General features: G+C 38.3%; 1 protein-coding gene across 4 annotated transcripts in view; it reads left to right on the top strand.

Moving 5' to 3' along the window:
• The first annotated feature begins 513 nt into the window (after positions 1–513).
• LOC121322956 (probable cation-transporting ATPase 13A3) overlaps positions 514–20,708 on the top strand; it is a 48,621-nt gene continuing 28,426 nt past the window's right edge. The window contains exons 1-3 of one of the 4 annotated variants that reach the window (XM_041263607.1): positions 514–549; positions 12,867–12,956; positions 20,560–20,662. In XM_041263607.1, the coding sequence (XP_041119541.1) occupies positions 20,612–20,662 (51 nt within the window). In that variant the 5' untranslated portion in view covers positions 514–549; positions 12,867–12,956; positions 20,560–20,611. Of the gene's footprint in view, positions 550–1,517; positions 1,685–12,866; positions 12,957–20,559; positions 20,663–20,708 lie in introns of those variants that run through there. The other 3 variants (XM_041263605.1, XM_041263609.1, XM_041263608.1) reach the window with 3 other exon arrangements.

Genomic DNA, 20,708 nt, shown 5'->3' with positions numbered 1-20,708 from the left:
ACACTTAATATGACTGCATACCATTCTAATTCTGCAGGTGTTACTGCATATATTATTGAAATAGACTGGGACAGTGATTTGTGTCACTCACAATGCCATTTCTGCAGGCAAGGCTGCGGACAGACTGACATAATATTTGTTTGACATACTATTTCACACAGACCGCGACCTTACAGAATAAAAATAAAATGGACTACATAGCTTAGACGCGTTGAGACATTAGTACATACGCCGTCTAAAGGCCCTTACACGCCAGACGCGACGAGATGAGCGGCACGACAAAGCAACGTCAAAAAATCAATAAAACCTCTGCTTTTCAATAGCGCTCTTCACACCACACGCGACATGACAAGCGACGTCACCACAACACAAATTCCAACGCGCGCAATGAAAAAAAAAATACAAACTGATCCTATTTTTGCGAATTCGTCGAGCGACAAATACACAACTGAGCAATCAGAGAACAGCTTCATGTCATGTGGTTTGAAATCAAGCCCTGTTTCACTTTGTGACGGGGTGCCCACCCCTTGGAGGTATTTTATTTTTTAGGTAGGTATTCATTTGTTATTATTATTATTATTATTATTATTATTATTATTATAAATATAATGTGTTTATGTGCGGATGGACGAAGGCCGTCCAACATGATTATTTATTATTTAAGATGACGGAGAAAAGCGTGCGTTTGTGTTTTGTTTATTTATTTAAAAAAGCTTATGCCGAAGGTTACCAGCGTCCAGAGGTGGTCATCTGTATAAAAAACCTGCAGCTTTCTGCACTCCATGAGAACAGTGTCAGAGGCGAGACGCGAGTTTAAATTAATAGAAAAACAACTGCTATATCTAAAATACACTTGTTTAGAATTGATAGTGTTCGTTTCACTTTGGCCAGAGTGCCCTTTTATACATATGACCATCTCCCAATTAGCGACAATAAGTTTTCAGGACCCTCCCCTCACCTGTGACAATTATACTGTAATTACGTCACAACACTTTGCCGTTGATATTTTTTTGAAGAATTGTATTACTATATTGTCTTTACATAAATACTAACTCTGTCCAGGAACATAATAATAATAATAGTCCAAATTCAATGACGAACATGATATATCTGGAAATATAACTGCAGCACTAGTTTATTACAAAAATATATGAAAACCAGGATTTTCGTGAAAGCGTATGTCTACGTGAGCACGTTCTTCAGAAGGCGTAGCTTCACGCTCGCAATATAGTCGACTAGAAAACGCCGGTGAGTGTGGATGTTTAAGCGTGGTGGAAAAACAACCGTGTACCTAATGTTGACGTTGCCTTGGTTGATCGCATACTTAATTAAAAATGTTAATTAAAAATAATTAACAGGGCTTCTTTATACGGTAAAATAAATCAAAGAGGATATATATATATATATATATATATATATATATATATATATATATATATATATATATATATAAGCCACGCCATGAGCACAATTTCACAGTACTGTGGTTTGCAGTGACTTCATTTCCTGCTCTACTGCTAGCTTCCTGCTGAGAGCAGCGACTAGCCTGAAGGCAGGAGAGCTAGCCCTGAGTCTGTCGTGTTTTGAAACCTCACTCACACATTCCTTAAAGCAGCACGTTTCGCACCGAATTACTTGACAGCATGACTCTCGGGTGATAAATAAAGGGGTCCAGGTGCTTTTGGTGAGTTTTCTTTGTTTTATTTGTGTGTGTATATATATAAAATTGTAAGTATGTACCGGTGTAGTAAATGCTTTTATACAAATGATTTTATGGCTCCCATTGTGAAATACTATTTCACGTGTTCAGTTTTAGTTTTGTCTATATATGTCGTGTATTGTTCCTGTGCTTTTTGTTTTAAAAAAAAAATACTGGAATACAAATGTACAGTTTGTGTGTGTGTTATTGAAGGCCAATAGATTTAGTGGTTACTAAACAAAAGAAGAAAAAAGGCTACGTCGAGCGATTATGCGCGTGCGGATGCAAATATAATAATTATCTGCGAGGACACGAGTAGTACTAGTGTTGTTTCAATCATTCACAAATACTTTGAATATTTACGCGCTGTTCAGAATGCACGATGTAATGGTGTCATGACGTTTGAAACAGATAGTGTGTTCCGATAGTTGTTACAAAGACTATATTTGCCTTAAGTGTGTGTATGTATGTGTGTGTATATATATATATATATATATATATATATATATATATATATATATATATATATATATATATATATATATATATATATGTGTGTGTGTTTATGTTAATATTCCGTTCGATGACACGCAGTTTATTGTCATGTTGTGTGTCATGACCACGTTGTTCCCGGCAGAATAATTCACCCTGGCGCCGAGCTAATAATAGTATTAATATGTAACTGTTATCATTTTGTACCGGTACTGTGAGTGAGTCGTGTGTGGTTCTTGTAGTCATTGTTAGTAACAGAAACGCGTGGTCTATAAATGAGAGACATACAAGGATTGTTTTTATGTTTGCGATTCAGCATGTTTCTTTGTCTGTGAACAAGTGAAAACCCGATGTAGCTGTGGGTGTTTCAGCTTGTTTGATATTTTCAAAAAGTAGGTCAGTAAGCATGTCACTATGCTAGAGGTGCCAGAGAATAGAGATGGGCAACCACTGACCTGTAATTGAAGCGGTAAGCCTACACTACCTACTGTAGCACTTCAGGTAGACATAATAATTCGTCAAATCTGGAAATCGAGTCATATTTTCGCACACTGACCTGCAGTACATTACAAAGCAATACAATTCGCATTTTATGGACAATGTGAAAAAATGTACGTAATGTTGCATAACCAATTCACAAAGACTACATTTAGCAGTTAAATACACAGAACAGGTCTTGTTTGTGGCTTCCGGGAGTGACTGCTCATAATCATGTATCATAACATTTGTATTAAAACGAAGGTCCTGGGGGATTACAGGCTGGCTGTAGGTGTCTCCTGGTGGTTTATGCAGTGCTGAAAAGGGTTATACTTCATGCAGGTCCCAGCTGCTGTGTTTAATAAAACATGGCATGGCTTGAACTGCTGTGCAGTGGGAGTCTTGTTTTAATTCTTGTTAACCAATGACAGACTTGAAGCAGATGGAGACAATAAATGATTTTTTCATGTGTATAGTTTTGTATTGTTTATGCTTGGATAATTATTTGCAGTTTTAGGGGTGGACTAAATGGTGACGACAAATACGATATATATATATATATATATATATATATATATATATATATATATATATATATTATTATTTTTAAACCTCATGTATGCCATTATATCTATCTAACTGTCAGTCTGTCTGTCTAGCATTATTTTTTGTTATGCACTGCAGTTTAAAACAGTGCAAAACAGATCTGGCACAGTGCTGGTGTATCCTTACAAGAGCAAGTTTTAGAAAGGCTGTGGAATGGCTGGCATCATGTAGACAGCTGCAGGGTACAGGAATTCAGTAGGCCTATAATGATCTGATATTCAAACTGGGGGTTTCCAGAACAGTTTCCCTGTAGAAGTGGTTTATTTCTATAACTGGATCAAGTATTGGAGCAGTGGATTGATTTAAGAACTGTTTAATAGATCAAACACAAGCTCTTAAAGCTGATGCTATTACTTCCAATTTTGAAGTTCTGATTATGGGGGTACCCTGGAGTTCTGTTCTTGGCTCAATTGGTTCCTCTCTCTATATTAATGATCTGGGAACTAACTTGGATGATACTAACATGCATCCCTGCGCTGGTAATTCTGTTCTATATTCGGCAGGACACTCCTTACAGGAGGGCGAAAGGGATCTGCGGACTGCATTTGACATCGTACAAAAAAAAAAAAAAAACTGTTGTGATTGTTACTTAATGTATGAGAGATACAAACTATGTTATTCTGTCCTAATAGAAAGCAGTATAAAAATCCATCTTGGACTATTGTTACACTGAAAGGTGAGATAATCAAGAAAGTTCCTTGTTATAAATACTTAGGCATACAGATTGATGAGCATCTTACATTTAATCATCATACTGACAAACTGATTTCAAAGGTAAGACCTAAATTAGGCTTCCTTTTGGTAGAACTAGGAAGATCTTTTCTCAGTCCAGCAGATCAGAATTGCTGACTACTACTGCTCTCCCTGTCCTTGATTATGGTGATTACATCTACCAGTTCACTTCCACTCAGTCTTTACATAAACTAGACACATTTTGCAACTCATGCTGCAGGTTTTTATTCTAATATCCCACCTTGACTCATTGCAAAGTGTATGTAAAGTTAGGCTGGCTTTCACTTACAGAGCGACGGTTTTATCATTGGCAGGGTTAGAAACTGCCGCTCGCCTGAGGTGAATTAAATCTGATAAGGACTAGTTGATGTCTCTGTCTCCGGGCGAGTACTTAAAACAACGTATGCATACACTCTCATGTTTAGTCTTGTGTTAAACAAAAATACAGGGAAGTCAATTTTCCAGTGGGGTGTAACAGTGGTAAATAAGCATTCATAAATAATGCTTAGAAAACAGTCACTTGGAACTGAAACCTCCCTTCATTTTTGTAAATAGCAACACATGTAATGTACAATAAAATATTTTTTTTTATTTGTGTCATCTGTGTCAATTTCAGATGGAGCTTCATGGTTGGCAAGGTAACACAGCTGAGAGAATTGTTCCTCTGTCATCCCGTCTGATGCTGTCAGTGTCAGTTTCTCAGCACGCAGTACAGTAGTCGCTCAGTAACGAGGTGCAAACAGGTGATTTATCAGTCTTTATGAGCATTTACAAAGGTGCCTGTTTTTAGGGACCACAACTGTTGTTGTTGATTCCAACTTAGGACTAGCAAGTTTCAAAAGGCACTAGTCCTTTTGGACTAGCAGCACAATATTGTTAGTTTGTAACCCTGAATGGTACTGTGTCTGTGTTTAAATTTTTTAAAGGATTGGTGCCTTGTTATTTAAATGCTCTGGTTAACAGTCAGGATACCTGCTGTAATCTGCGTTCCTGTGATTCTACCAACCTGGTCGTTCCAAGGGTTGCCACATGTTTGGGTAAAATATCCTTTGCCTGTCGGCTTCCAAAAACTCTCTTTAACCATAATGTAAGGAGTGCATTTGGTAGTCACTTTTTTAAACATTTTAAAAGGAGGATCTCTAAATTGTTTACGGCCTCATGTAAATGTTTTGATCCTGATTTAAGGATCTACATGTGTTTGGGTGAATGTCATTTGCTTATGACTGATAAATGATTAAGTCAGTACCACACATGATATTGTGTATGCTTGTTGACAGGGCCGCGATGTAAATGAGATCTAGGTCTCAACGGGGTTAAATTCCTGTATAAATAAAAATGTTTTAAAAAAAAAAAAAAAAAAAAAAAAAAAAAATTCCATAGCTGATTCATGACGATCCATCCATCTTGACCACATCCTGTCGCCTGATATTGAGCAACCAATCTGACTGTGCCTTCATTCTCAAAACTGTAGTAGCCCAGTAGTAAACTGTTCACCTTGTGATCTCGCCATTGAGACTGTTTGGTTTATTACTCTTACATTAAGTGACATGTGAGTTATAGCCCAGTGTAGTAAGTCTGCTGAGTCCTGAAGCATTCCTGTTTTGAGAGAGGGATTGAGCAATCAGTACATTTGTTCATATTGGCCCATGGTATTTTTTATTTAAGGTTTTATTTGATTGGTATTTCCTCAGGTCCTCGCTACTAAGATTGCACAGTAGCACATGACTTGTGCTTTGTACAGTAGCTCTGAAAGAGCAACTTAACCCTTGAGTTTATTAACACAAGCAAACATTCAAAGATATCTTTATTACTTTTAGCATTTCATCCTTTTAACCTGCCTTTTTTCAGTATTCTGTATCTATAGCTGAAGAGCTGCACAATAAAAATAAAATAAAACATGCTTGCTGTATTAAGTACAAAAACAGATATTTCCCAAAAGTGTTTTTTGTTTGCTTGCAGTGCAAATTCTACTTTCAGTTTTACTCATTGTAGAGGACCATTTAATATGAACTATTATTATTGAACTATTACCTTTACATTATCTGTCCAGGATCTCAGCTGTTGTGTTTGGGTTACAGCAAGCAGCCCACGGAATGAACTTGCTGCCGAGCGAACATCAGGAGGGGGTGGGGGTGTTTTGGTCAGAAGCACCAGTCAATCTGGTGATAATTATCCATTAGGCCTTTCTAATGGCAGATTGGTCTCTTTGTTTCTCTTCTATTGATCCAGAGTTGCCTTGCCTTTGCTAGGCAGCAGCATATGGTACCTGTCTTTTTGTATTGCCATTCTTGGTGTCATACTGTAGTATGGAGAGGATAAAAAATGGCTTTCACCTCCCTGCAACCTTGCCTTTTTTCACCTCTCGCAGCAAAGTACGGTTTAAGCAGAACTTAAAATACATTGTTTAAAATTATATCTAAAAAGAATTATTCAAGAAATAATTAGGGCTTGTCAATTAGTACATCTTACTCTACCCTCTAATAAATATTTACTCTAATATTGAAAATTGCTGGTTAAAATATAGATTTGGATGCAATAAATATATTTTTCACTGACATTTTTTGAAACATTTTCCGTTATTTTATATGGTGGGAAAAAATTGCATCCTCATAGGAGGTCATCATGCATTTGCATCTTCCATGTGTCCCCATATAAAGGCTAGAGAGAGTGTTTGTTTATTTATTTTTTTAATCCATCGCCATGCATGAAACGGTTGTATGGTAATAACATGAATGCTCTCAAGCATGGGGATCATAGTTAATCAGTTTAACAGTGACAAGCATTCAGATGATTACCTTACTATCTCCTAAAATAAGCGTCAATGAAGACAAAATACAAAGCAAGCAAAGCTGCATTCACGTCACTGAGTTTACACTTCTGTATGAGAGTTCAATTATTACTTTATTGACTTCCTTCAGGCAAGTACATAGATTGCATTTTTCTTAACCAACAGTGGGGAAATTACATGTCAAAACATAATTGACTAGCATTGTCATAATCTAGGAATGCCAGCCTTAGCCGAAATAAATACTGTAATATGAGAACGATCAAACAGTGAGACTGAAGTATTTTTTGCACATTTCAATACCAGTAAAACTTGAGTGATCAGAGTTTCCTTTAAAGATCACGATACTTGAGATTTTGAGCTTGGACAATGTTACTGTAACACAAAAGCTCAAGGTGTATTTAGTTTGTCAGACTGAGACTAGCCAGAGCCAGGTGAAAGGAAAACAGCTCTGCTGCTTAGGGAAGATACTACGCTGTAGCTGTCGTGTCCTTGTATTGCTGAGAAAAGAAATCTACATTACTTGGGATGACCCATCCTACTTACCCAGTGAGACCCTTCAGCAGAGATCAGATAAGAACAGCTCAAAGTGCTGACCTGACACTGCCCCCAGTGCTCGCACATCCACTCCTCTGCAGCAGCTGTGTGTTGAGGTGGAAGTGAGATGCTTAGGGTAAGATGGGTTTAAGACAGACTTCTAGTGCTCAGGCAGGGGTGGACAATTATGGTCCTGGAGGGCTATTCCACTCCTGGGCTTTGTTCCAACCCTGTTCTTTAATTGAACCAATGAAACCTCTACCAAGACCCTGAAGTAGTTAATCATCACATTTTACCTGTTAAACCCGGAGTAGAATAGCACTCCAGGACTGTGATCGGACACCCCTGATTGTAAGTGCTGTGAACAGTTGTGTACAGTATTGTACTTGATGTTTCAGGAGCTCACAAAATGGGTTTGAAGGGGTGGGAATAAGACTCCCATTGCATAAGTTTGCTCCATTCCTGGTTTTACTATGAGTTTAATAAGACACCACTGAGCTTGTTATACTGCTGTTTATTAAGCTCATAGTAAACCCTGGAATGGGTGAAACTCCTTATTTCTATCCCTGGGTCTGTATGGTTTGTTTGTTTTAAAAGATACATGGGTTTATAATGTTTTTTATGCAGATATACAGTGGGAGATTTGGTACTGTGGAAGAATTATGTTTCCATTTTTGTATGTTTTGAAATTCCAGAACTGCAGAAGGCTGCTTCCCCAAGGCAGGGAGGTCCTGTTTTAGTCTTTGTCTTGACAAGCTGTTGACGTGTAGGTGGATTTTTTGTTGCAAGACTGCAGAGAGAAATTATATATAAATGCTGAATTAAGAACAAAGACACACAACACTGCACAACACAGGTTAATTTTAGCCTTTGTTAAGTCCAAGAAATCGAATATTGAAATTGCAGTACAGTGTTAAGTAACTAATTGGGGGCAATCGGTAACCAGTCTGCATTGCAAATTGGTAAGTAACCTGCACCACGAAAGTACTCAATGAGTGAGTGGTTCCCTGGGGTTGGAAAACCTGTTTGATTTACTCCTACAGCACTTGCACTTGCTCTGAGCATCAATGATCGACTGTTACCTTAACAAAAACATTAAAAAAAAAGTACTTGATTGATTGCTGAAGAAGTACAGAAGTTCACAACCTGATTTATTATTATTATTAATAATAATAATAATAATAATAATAATAATAATAAATGTGCACTCCTTACTAGAGCTGTTTTGTAGTTTTCAGCAGGCAAACAATGCAACTTCTTTGTTACAGAAAGTTCACTGAATCTGTTATGGAGAGCTGGATCAGGGTATCTGAGGGTAGCTCCGCTGCGTCTGTGCATGCACCCCAGCCCTCGCATGCACTGGAGTCACAGCACTGTGCAGTGATTGTATGCCACAACTTTTCAAAACAAAGCCAGTATAATGGGCTGCCAGCAGCTGTGCAATTGGGGTTGTATCTTCTGCTTCGCACTAGATTTTCCTGCCAAGAGCATTGACTAGGAACGCTGTAGCCGTTTCCCATTGCGACGCTAGATTTGAATGTTGCGCTCTGTGCTAATGAATGAAGAAGCCCTCTGCTTATTCAAGACATTTGTCCATCAAATACATACCCAGACCAATGTGCTTTCACCCACAGTTCAGTCTACATGAACTCCCAAGTCCTTGGCTGCTTGTAGAATGCATAGCAGATAAATTTAAAAGGTGGGTTTGGGTGGACACCTGTAGAAGCATAGACTTGAAATTGGAGTGTCTCTTTCAATGCATTTCAGTCCTTATTCTAAGAGTTAAGTAATTCATGACCTGGGTAAATTAGAACAAGGTACTGGATTGGAATTGACTGAAACGCACAAGTGAGTACAACTGATGTAAACCAGTCAGTATACTGTGCTGCTGCTCTCTGTAGAACACATATTCTAACATTATCAAGAGTTTGAATTGAAACCCTTTCCTACTGCCCCCAAACCATTTGAGCTGTTCCTACAGGTTAAAAACACAACTCTCCCTCTCTCTTCAGTGAAGCCATGCCAGTGCTATTTTTTTTTCTCACAGTTGTTAAAGAGTAAAGTGACAAGAGGCGGCCAATGTTGTTTTGGTGCCTTGCCGTAAAATCTCCCGACAAAGTGTGAGCCGTTTAACTGCTGCCAGGTAGCGTTTGCTCATCAAGCCGCAGCGCCATGCTGAACTAAGTGAAGCTATTCTGCTTATTTTTACACGCCTGACCGCATACTAGGATGGGATCAAAAAACATCTTTATCCGGTGCTTGCAGTATGATAAAGTGCTGTTGAGTAAAAATAGCAGCAGCTGTGAAATTCCCGAAGACTGCTTGAACCAGCAAAACTAGACTGCTACAAAAAAAGGAAAGATATTTGAAAATGACGGGCATGAACTTGAACTGTAGGACAAGGAAAAGGAGAAATCGATATAACCTTTTGAGCTCTGTTTATTTTGCATGAACTTTTAATTTACCTTGGGCCTTCAGTACAGTTGGAATTCCTGCATACCTTATCTACTCAATAAGTCTGTTTTACATGGTTCTTTTTACAGCAGTTGAATAAATCCTGGAAGAGATGTAATATTATCTGACCTCCTGTAACATGGATTCAAGGTTCCTACTTTGTCTCTTTTATTCCTAGTGCTACAAAAACAAGCCACTGGAAATCCTTAATAGACACCCAAGAAAACAGAACAAAAGCATAGTCATGCTCTGCTTCCTTGCTCCCTTCTGCTTGTGTAAGACACTGCAGGGATTATGCAATGGAAGTTTAGTGGTAGAAGTAATAACGTTTTGCTGCTGCAGATCCCTACAGCATGTCAGTTTGTGTACTGTATTGCTTAACGATATACTGTTATGTAACCTGATGATTAACCAAACAGCTCTACTAATCCAGAAATGTGACCTGTCTCTTTTTTTTTTTTTTTGTTAATTTTACAGCCTTTCCCCTCCTTGGCCATCTTCCACCAATACTTCCCTGTCCAGGGAATAGCGTGTCGTATTATCAGATCAATCCTGTTGACTCTTGACCCTTAAGTAAAGTTCACATAGTTACAGAAGCTGTTTGTAGTTCTTTTTAAGAAGTTTTAGATTGTGTTAGAATAAAGGATTACAGTATGCAGGATTATAACCTTCATCGAGACAAAACTCCCCAATTACCGTACTGGATTAAGCATAACGCGCAACTAAATCTGAAACAAAATCTAAATCTGGCAGTGTCTGTGTGTACATGTGAGAATAGAGCTGTTGTTGGCAGAGATACGGTAAGAGAACTGCTACTAAGTTCTCGTTGCCTAGGGTAAACAATAGTTGAAGCTGTTGGTGCTTGTCATTCTGAGTTATCTCAGTATTTCATGAAAGTGCTTGCACTGTTTGTTTTTTTTGTTTTTTTTTTAAATAAAAATTTGTGAACTTTATACAGTAACATTGTACTGCAGTGTAAAGCTAGTATAGCAATCTTGCGGAATTGGTTTGTTTTATTAAACAGATAAGAGCAGAACTAGCATTTGGTGAGCATTTTGTCACCCAGTAAAAAGTTTCCCCCAGTGAAGACAATTTACGACTGTACTGTAGGTCAGATCCCAGCCCGACAGAAAAAGCTGTTTGACTGAAAGCTAATTATTGAGCTCACCCTAGTCTCGCACCTGACTTGACTGTAAAATCGGATTGGAATCCTGTTTTGGTAACTGGGTAAAGTCCAAAAAAGTTACCCTAAACCAGGTATCCAAATACTGAGTTTTTGAATTCAGTTTATTAGGCTTTGGAATAGGTTTTGCAAGTTATGGGTTAAAATTGAAATTGAAATTTTTTGAAGTACTGTAACACCCGATTTTAGTTAGCGCGATCATTATAGACGCTGCACTTTGTTATTGTGTATAAAAAAAATAAAAAAGAATAATCCAACTGTGGCAAGGCGAAAGCCCTAAATGTAAAGTGGGGGTGTTGGGTATATAGCCAAAAAGCCTAGAGGAAAGCATATTGTGGCATGGTCTCATTTTATGCCTAGTACATTTTATTAGACAAGTTTGACCTAAAAACTTTCAAGATGAGGTCTACAGGCTGCAGTTATATTGTCTGCTGAGTGTGTCGCTTAACAGGGAACAAAAGCCCTTATTATAATAGATTGAGATTAGGAAAGGAAGTGATAAAGTGTATTGAGCTTAAAGCACGACGAGAACAAAAATTCCTTTCCTCCTGAAGTTTCCACGAATTCATGCGAACGCCATGATGTCATGCTCATTGTTAAGGGTCCAGGGCTTCACTTTGCACATGGTGCTTTGGGTTCTTTCCTTGACTCCCAATCTTGTAAATCGCTTCGGGTTCAAGTGATTTTTTATTTTATTTTTTTCTACATATTACCTATAAACCTAAACAGATCTCCTTAGCAATGTGTTTGTTTTAAAGCTGCTTTTTGAAGGCCAATTTATGCATGTATGCATGCAGCTTTTTGCATAAAAATGGTCTAGCCTGTGGTGTGGCATGAGCACTCTCGAGTCCAAGCCTATAGGACCAGAGCATACAGGAAGTGCTACAACAAAACTGATGAAGATCTGCTTCCACTCGTAGTTTGGTTTTTTGTACTTTGTGAATTACTTTCTCATGTTAAATTGCATGCAATAATAGGTGTAGGGTATGGATTACAAAAGGCATGAAACAGATTTTCTTAAATCCAATGTTCGTCCGTCCTCTCCCCAATTTTTTTTTTTTTTTTTTTTTTTTTTTTTTGCAACACTCATTTGGAAATGCTTAAAAATGGTTCATTAAGGCTATTGGATTAGAGATGTTACTGTAGCTGCAGTTTAAAGAAGAGTTTTATCAAACGACAAAGAGTTCAGCCTGGATAAGTTTCACAGCTACATTGTCAATTACTGGCCAGCCAAACTGTTTCCTGTAGGAAATAAATCATATTTCTATTCACTTCAGTGATATGATAAGGAAGACAATACACTTCCAGTTAGACAACACAATAGAGCAGGGCAGTAGATTAAGGTTGTCGGAGACTGTAATAGACAGAGTCTCTCACAACTGGAGCCAGCACGTTTTCACTAGTTGCACCGGGGGGCAGGATCAGATGGAGGGAGAGACTTCCATTCCCAGACCCTGCTATCCTTGTTCTGGTATCTCTAAGTGAAAGATCAGATGAAACGCTCCACCTGTCAATAAGTGTACAAGGCAGTATGCTGACAAACCCTCTTCTGTATTGATTTGTGTGTAGTTTTTGCTTTTAATTAGCCTGTGTAGTGGTTTGGTAAACTGTGCCCTAGATATTGCATTGTTAATCATAGATACTTACTGTACACTCTAAACCAATTGTATGAGTTAACAGCATCGGCCAATCCATGCATCTCCCTTCAGGTGTTTACAGTGTACTTTACTGGTATTACGGTACAAGTTACAATGTCTGGATCATTTGTTTTTCCATGAACATTGAAATGAGTGCAATCCCTAAAGCACATCATTTTATTCCATGAGGATCTTTATATCTGCTTAGGGAGAGTCAATTAAGACTTTCAGAGGTCTCATCAGTTATGTTTTTTTATTTTCCAGGTGCCTCCCAATTTAAGATCAGTAAGAGAGGCAGCACTATTACAGGAGAGAGAAGGATTAACCTCGGGGCTTTAAGCCCTGGGCGTTAAGGTAAGATCATCATTTTGGTTGTTTTTGTGGGGAGGTTTCCCCCCACGCAGAGAGACCTCTGTGATCATAACGTTCAGCTAATAGATTTGCTACAACATTATGTTTTATCAAAACTGCTCATGCGAGCTCTGCATAGGGAACAGAAGTGTACGAATGTTGCGATTCATGGAATTATTTCATTAGCTAAAACTAGAGCTTGAAGTTTTCAGGTTTTTTTTTTTTGATCACATGACATCCCTTTTAAACTTATTGTGAGCCAATTCTGTTTCCTAATTAAACAAAAAAAAAAAGCTGTGAATTACAAAACAGTGCTTGTTTTTACCTTCATAACTTGTTTTCTGTTTTGCATAATTTATTTCAAACAGACAAATTACGTTAATTGCTCATCGCTGATCCTAATTGCATTTTATTCTTGCAGTCGCCTAGTTTGTCGTTGTGTGCTTTTGTTATTTACACTTGTTTAACAGAGTGGTCCTGACAGATTTTCTTTTCAGCATAAACTACCAAGTACAGAGTGTACACTGATAGCAAGTCCATCTTTTAAAATCTCTTTGATTTGTAACAAAAAAGAAACCCAGTGTGTAATGAATAGTTTTCTCTTAGGATGCAGGGACAGCTTAACTGCTACTAATGGACATTTAAAGGGAGGTAGGAATTTGGAAAATGAAAACTGAAAAGTTTAAGACCTACCTCTAACCCTTTCAATAGAAAAGCATTAAAAACTGATAGGTGTTACAAGCTTATCCTCACCCTAGCCAGATTCTCTCCCTGTCAAGCTAATTCTTACCCAGTATTCTGTCCAGAGATGGTGAACATTAGCCCACACCATTGTGTTACTTGCACTATGAATAATGTTATTTGTCTTATCACGTGTTCTTGCAGATTACAGTATGTAGGTAAAACTAATCGTCGACTTCCGAGACGCATCAGTGTGTGTTCCCCAATTCTCTCGTGGCAAAACATTTCCAAGTTGCTAATCGTACAGTCTCGGCCTTGAGTTTTTGTGCTATCGAAAGAATATCACAGGTCCGTAGGGGTGGTAATCATGAGCAATCAAATATTGTATCATGTACGAAGTATTTGGTCAGATTTTTTTTCAGGTGCTTTTTTGGAGTTTTTATTTTATTTCTTTTTACAGGGAGCAAGTCTGTTTTCACCTGCTTATTATCTTTCTATTGGTGTTTGCACTCCTGTGCTGCACGTTTGCAAGCGCCGTAACTTGAGCACTATATCCCTACAAAGATGAAACTGACCTTCCTGAGCATGAAGTCAAAATTCCACTGTGCACAGCCACTCGGACCCTTGAGAGGAGTAGGTTGTCCTGTTGAGCAAGCCTGCACAGCAAATAACTCGTCTATCATTGCAAATTAAGTCTCATAAATCTTATTTTCGGGTTGCATAGGGAAACAAACATGACACCGCTTTCCTATTTTTGTCTTTAGTTTTATAAGAATGTGAATCCCACCCTTTTTTATGGGACTTTCTGTTCTCTCGCTCTCTCTCTGACTTTCCTTCTTTCTTTCTCTCTCTCTCTCTCTCTTTAATTATAACAAACAAACAAAAAAAAAGCCAAGTGATTCGCCTCCTGCTGTAAAATGGTAGGAAGGGTTTGGTCCAAAGCATAATATCCTATAGAGTTTTTACCCTACAGATAAGATCAGGACCAATGGCATTGCACATGGAGCTCCACGGTCGCAGCGTACCCCCATTCAGCTGGGATTAGAATGGGCTGCACTGATACAGGGGGGGGGGCGGCCCAGGGGGCACATCCTCTCCTGCTGCAAGCGTCTAGCCAACGTTGCTCGATTGTTGGGAATCAGCAAGCCCTGCCAAAAACAAAACTTCCACCTCATTGTAATCTTTTTTTTTTTTATTTTGTGATAAACCAGTTTTTCATAAAAAGGACCCTCCTTGGAGACCTTTTGCATTTGAGACACAATACATTGAAGAGTTTAGACCTCCCATTGGGAGTACAAGCTGCAGAGCTGTTAAGAGTTTACAGTAAGTCTGTGTGGAAGTCTGAGAGCCTTGAGCACGGTAGATATAGATATTATTACTATTATGTTTTTATCTAACTGCATGCAGAGGCATCTCATTGTATCTATCCTTTTTTTCAGGGTTTTTTTTTTTTGTTTGTTTTGAAACTTGGGTGGGTGTATGAGCACATGTATGTTCAACTTTCAGGTACAGTGATTCGGTTCTGTCATCTTGTGCATGTTTTTACAAAATGTATATAAGTATTTATATATCTTTTGCATCTGATAAATATTTGGCCTTTTTAAAGAAGGGTACAAAGTACATCCAGTGGTTTCCACTTGAAAGTTATTTTCTGGAGCTAATAGAAGACTTTGTAAGATGAATTAATCACATCTGGAAGAATGGCTACAGCAGCAGTGTTCTAGGATATTGAAATGGAGATTTTGTTACTGGCCAAACAAAAAAAAAAAGAAAACATTGCAATTACAAGATCAATTGTTTAGTTGTAACTGTTATGTAGTTTGTGCATAACCTGTTTTTTAATTTTATTTATTTATTTATTTTAATATCTGAAAAAGCAAAAAGTCCTGGTCATGTTGCCACCCCGGTCTGTTGATGCATCAGACAACTTTTCACACTGGAGGTTGTTTTTATTGTTAAGCCAAAAGTGGATCTTAAATCTGCCAATTATATTCTCATAATGACCTCTCTTGTCAGGTTAAAGTTTACAAGCATATACTCCACCTGAGCTGTTGGAGTTAAAATTCAGAAATGGATTTCCAGTTTTGCCTGTGCCAGTCCCCATTACTTGTTTTTGTCCTGTTATTAAAGAACTTTTGATCTCTCTGAAGTTTTTCTTCAGGTCAACTTAATATCAGATCACGTTTGCATTTTTAAAATGTATTTATTTATTTGTTTATTATAAGAGCTGCTGATAATCATTTCAGATTTAATTCCAGAGTTTAAAAGCTTGTTTTTTGTACAGAGTTGTTGAATAAAAAGAGACAGTTAAAGGTAGCCGTCATCCTGTTTTATTTCTATCAATGTAGATAGGGTTTAACTCTGGGGATTTATATTAGAATGGAAAGTGGAAAGTTTTAGATTGTGGGAAAAAAAATAAAGCATCAGTGTATCCTGTTTCTGCACTGGGCTTTAGTTGAAGTTTAGCATCCAACTATTCCATATGCATTTAACTTCAGTTCAATAACTTAGCTTTTTGCTTTTATAGATATTCTTTTGTAAGACACAAAACAGATATAGAAAACGCAACATAGAAAAGCTGTAAAAATCAGCAAACTTTATGCGTTTTGATGCCCAGTTTTCATTTCATTGCACGTGATGGGTAGGTGATGGTAATGCTGTGGGTGACGGCAGCCTTGTTTAGTGGAGCAGCTCACAGACGCGAGCTGTATGGAGAGAGAGAGAGAGAGGCTTGTGTTGCAAGTGAAGAATTCCCCCTGGCACAGGGTATATAAACAGTAAAGCTGCTGGAAAAAGACACAGGTTGCAGACTGGACTAGGAGGCAGGCTGAATGTTTCAGCACCACGTCTATGCAGTTTGATACAATAGGACACTCTGTGCCATTGAGTTAGAATTGAGCAGATAAAACAACCGGGGACTGATTTTGTTTTTTGTGTGGTTTGTGGGATGCGGTTGTCGGAAAAATGAAGCACAGTTTAGTGGCTCAGCGGTAGAAAAGCGGTGGCTCTGTATGTTTAAATACTAAAATAAACATACTAAATTGAGAAAGGTTGTAGACACAATTGCCTTGACTTAATAAACTATACATGCATATCTGGATAAATCTGTTGGATTTGTTTTGGTTAAGCACAGAGCATGCAGGACAGTGTATTGAACTTATGACTGAAGTAGCGTCCGTCCACGCCGTACATAGGACAAAGGAGCTAATGTGGGTTCATGGCTTAAATGAACTTTAAATGAAAACAACCTGAAGTGGGGTGGGAAGTCCACAATATTGCCTATAGATCAAAGTCATCCAGAAAGATATATGGCAAGGACAGGAGAATGGATCATGAGACAATTTGGTTATGCAATCAGTTGCCCAACATGAGGAAGACAGTCAGAAGGTACAGTAGTAGATAGGTCTTTCTTCAAAAATTGTATATAAACTGGTAGCTAGCATTTTGAATTGGTGTCAGAGTCTAACATGGCTCCATAAGAGAAGTGAGAGCAAAGTTTTATCCCTCTGGACTGCAAGAAGATTCTGGACCCTGCAATAAACAAACGTTAAAGTTCCCTGTCAGACTTCTGCAGAAAGGAAAAAGAGACGTCAGCGAGTCCGTTTATCTATGTGTCAAAACAAACCATTACTGGCTTGGACTAGCTTCTTTTTCAGCCGTAAAACGCAGCAGCTCGAGAGACTGTTGTCTGCCTATGGGCGAAGCAATCCAAGAACGAAGAAATCACACAGGAATTGTGTGAAAACCCCAACTTGGGTTTGGAAGATGAAGCGTCAACTTGGGTTTGAAGATTTGGTGCAACGAAGTGAAAACTGAACTAAAATTGAATTTTTATTTTTGATTTAAGAACTGTTGAGTGTAATTTCATTACCCGTTCCCTTGTGGAACTAGAGTAATTAATTGTAATTACAACACATAGCAGTTGATAAAATAGTTCTTAAATTGTGCTTTTAATGGGTGTATGAAAAACCTCAGAGTTTGAACCTTGTTAAAAAGCAACTAAGATGCTTAACTCATATTGTCATATAAAGTGCTTGTTTGAAAGTATAATAACACCGTATAACAATTTTTTTTTTTTGTTCCTGGGTAGTAAGTGTTATTTCCTAATTGCTTATGGCTCAAAAGTATAGAAAATGGCTATTATTCCCCACAAACTTTGCCTTTGTGACCAGGACAGGTAAATTTCAAAATATCACTATTTCCAATGAGAAAACAGGCGCTTTTGTGTCTTTTCCTTCACATAAAGTCAGAAAAAAACAACATATGAATCCAAATTAACATGTATTTATACTAAAGTAATACAAAAATGACTGCAAAAGATTTAGAAGTGAGTAGTTTTTCGAGATTTACAATTATACTGTAAATACAGTAGAATCATAAATCTTGAAAAACTACTCACTTCTAAATCTTTTGTAGTCATTTTTGTATTACGTTAGTATAAATACATGTTAATTTGGATTCATATGTTGTTTTTTTCTGACTTTATGTGAAGGAAAAGACACAAAAGCGCCTGTTTTCTCATTGGAAATAGTGATATTTTGAAATTTACCTGTCCTGGTCACAAAGGCAAAGTTTGTGGGGAATAATAGCCATTTTCTATACTTTTGAGGCATAAGCAATTAGGAAATAACACTTACTACCCAGGAACAAAAATTGTCTTACATAGTGTAATAATATTTTTATTTTTATATAGCACTTTTCATAGTGGACCACCATCACCAGCACAAGGAGGTTCAGTGACTGCCTCCTATAGTATACAGTACTGTGAAAAGGTATTTGCCCTGTCTGATTTTCTGCATTTTTGCATATTTTTGACACAATGTTATCAGATCTTCAACCAAATAACACAAAATTGATATTTATTTATTAAAGAAAGTTATGCTACAGTCAACGCCCCCGTGTGAAAAAGTAATTGCAACCTTAGACTCAATAACTGGTTACGCCACGTTTAGCAGCAAGAACTTCAAAAACCAAATGCTTCCTGTAGTTATTGATCAGTCTGTCACAGTGCCGTGGAGGAATTGTGGCCCACTCCTTCAGAACTGCTTCAACTCAGTGACATTTGTGGGTTTTCAAGCAAAAACTGCTTGTTTCAGGTCGTGCCACAACAGCTCAATGGGGTTTAGGTCTGGACTTTGACTAGGCCATTCCAAAACTTTACATTTCTTGTTCTTCAACCATTCTAATGTAGACTTGCTTGTGTGTTTCGAATCATTGTCTTGCTGCATGACCCAGCTGCGCTTCAGCTTCAGCTCATGGATGGATGGCCTGACGTTCTCCTGTAGAATTCTCTGATACAGAGCAGAATTCATGGTTCCTTCAATGATGGCAAGTCGTCCAGGTCCTGATGCAGCAAAGCATCCCCAAATCATGAAACTATCACCACCATGCTTGACCATTGGTATGAGGTTCTTACTGTGGAATTCAGTGTTTGGTTTTCGCCAGACATAACAGGGCCCATGTTGGCCAAAAAGTTCAATTTTTGACTCATCTGTCCTTAGAACATTGTTCCAGAACTCTCGAGGATCATCCAGGTGCTTTTTTTTGGCAAACTTGAGACAGGCATTGGTGTTCTTCTTAGTGAGCAGTGGCTTCCACCTTGCTGCTCTTCCATGAATCCCATTTTTGCCCAGTGTCTCTCTGATGGTGGAGTCATGAACACTAACCTTAGCCGAGGCGAGAGAGGCCTGCAGATCCCTGGATGTTCTATGGTTTTTTGTGACTTCCTGGACGATTTTACGTCTTGCTCTTGGGAGAGATTTTGGCAGGACGGCTACTCCTGGGACGATTCACTACTGTCCCAAACTTTCTCCATTTGGACAGTATGGTTCTGACTGTGGTTTGGTGGAGCCCCAGAGCCTTAGAAAGGGCTTTGCAACCCTTTCCAGACTGATAGGCATCAACAACTTTTTTCCACGGAGGTCTTCAGGAATTTCTTTTGATCGTGGCATGATGTGCCTCTAGAACCTGTGTGCTGACAACTTCACTCTGATGGTAAAGGCCAAAGTTAGTCAGATTTATATTGGGGAGGGCTGGCCCAAATCAGACCTGATTGTTAACCAAAGTATTCAAACAGCTGACCCTAATTATCCCTTTCACTGGGTTGAGTTAACTAAGGGGGGGCAATAACTTTCACACCTGAAGATTGCATGTTTGATTTCTTTGCACACCAGACAAATGAAAGAAGCACCAAAGTTTGGTGTCATTTTTTCTTTCAGACTCCCTCTATATACTACTACAACCCACAAAAAGATCTGCATTTGTGCACATTTTTCAATTTGGTCAGAAGATCAGACAGGGGGCAAATACTTTTACATGGTACTGTACGTATGTAATTGTTATTAAACAGTTGTAGTCCAGCCTTAGCTGTGATATCTTATTAGAAAAATTGTAATTTGAATAAATGATAAACGCTTGGGTTTAACGAGCGTTATATTGCCTGCGAGCAGTAGACGCAGGGCCACTATCTGTGTAGTGAGCTGAGGGAACTGTCAGCAGAGTGACGTCATCACCGGCTAGCAGAGCCACGCAGCCTGTACTGAGATCGAGACAGAGGAGTTAATGTACTGTGTTAGAATGAAATGTTGAACCTTTATTGGATGTTAGGAAAGCAAGAGGATTCCACTTGTACTGTAGTTTAAATGCATTATTGAGAAGACACATTGATAGAAGCATATACATTCAAAGGAGAAGTCTGTACCGTTAGTATTATAATCTAATAAACTGCTACAATATTTTAACCTGCCTTGTTGTGATTGAGGGTGTTAAAAGGGTTAAGATTTTGGGTCCCCCCCCCCCCCCATTGTCCCAAGAAGTGAGTATACAATAAAGGAAATATTTGCACGTCATTTCCACAAACAAACTTTTCATTTTCCTGTTGTGCAATTGAACGGTGTGTTTTACTTTTACTTTTTGCTTCTTGTAGCAGGGCTCGGTTGCATCAGGTATCAAACGCTGTTTCTTGACTCCGCTGTAACATGGAGAAGGAAGCCCTGAAGGTTGTGAACAGAGGGGAGGAGGATGAGATGGTGAGTCAGGATTTGCATCCTCCCTTCTCTCTCGCGTGTTGGCTCC

The sequence above is a fragment of the Polyodon spathula genome, chromosome 11 (assembly GCF_017654505.1).
Source record: "Polyodon spathula isolate WHYD16114869_AA chromosome 11, ASM1765450v1, whole genome shotgun sequence".
NCBI lineage: Eukaryota > Metazoa > Chordata > Actinopteri > Acipenseriformes > Polyodontidae > Polyodon > Polyodon spathula.
The sequence above is the reverse complement of the archived record's forward strand: the minus strand, read 5'-3'. Positions and strand labels throughout refer to the sequence as shown.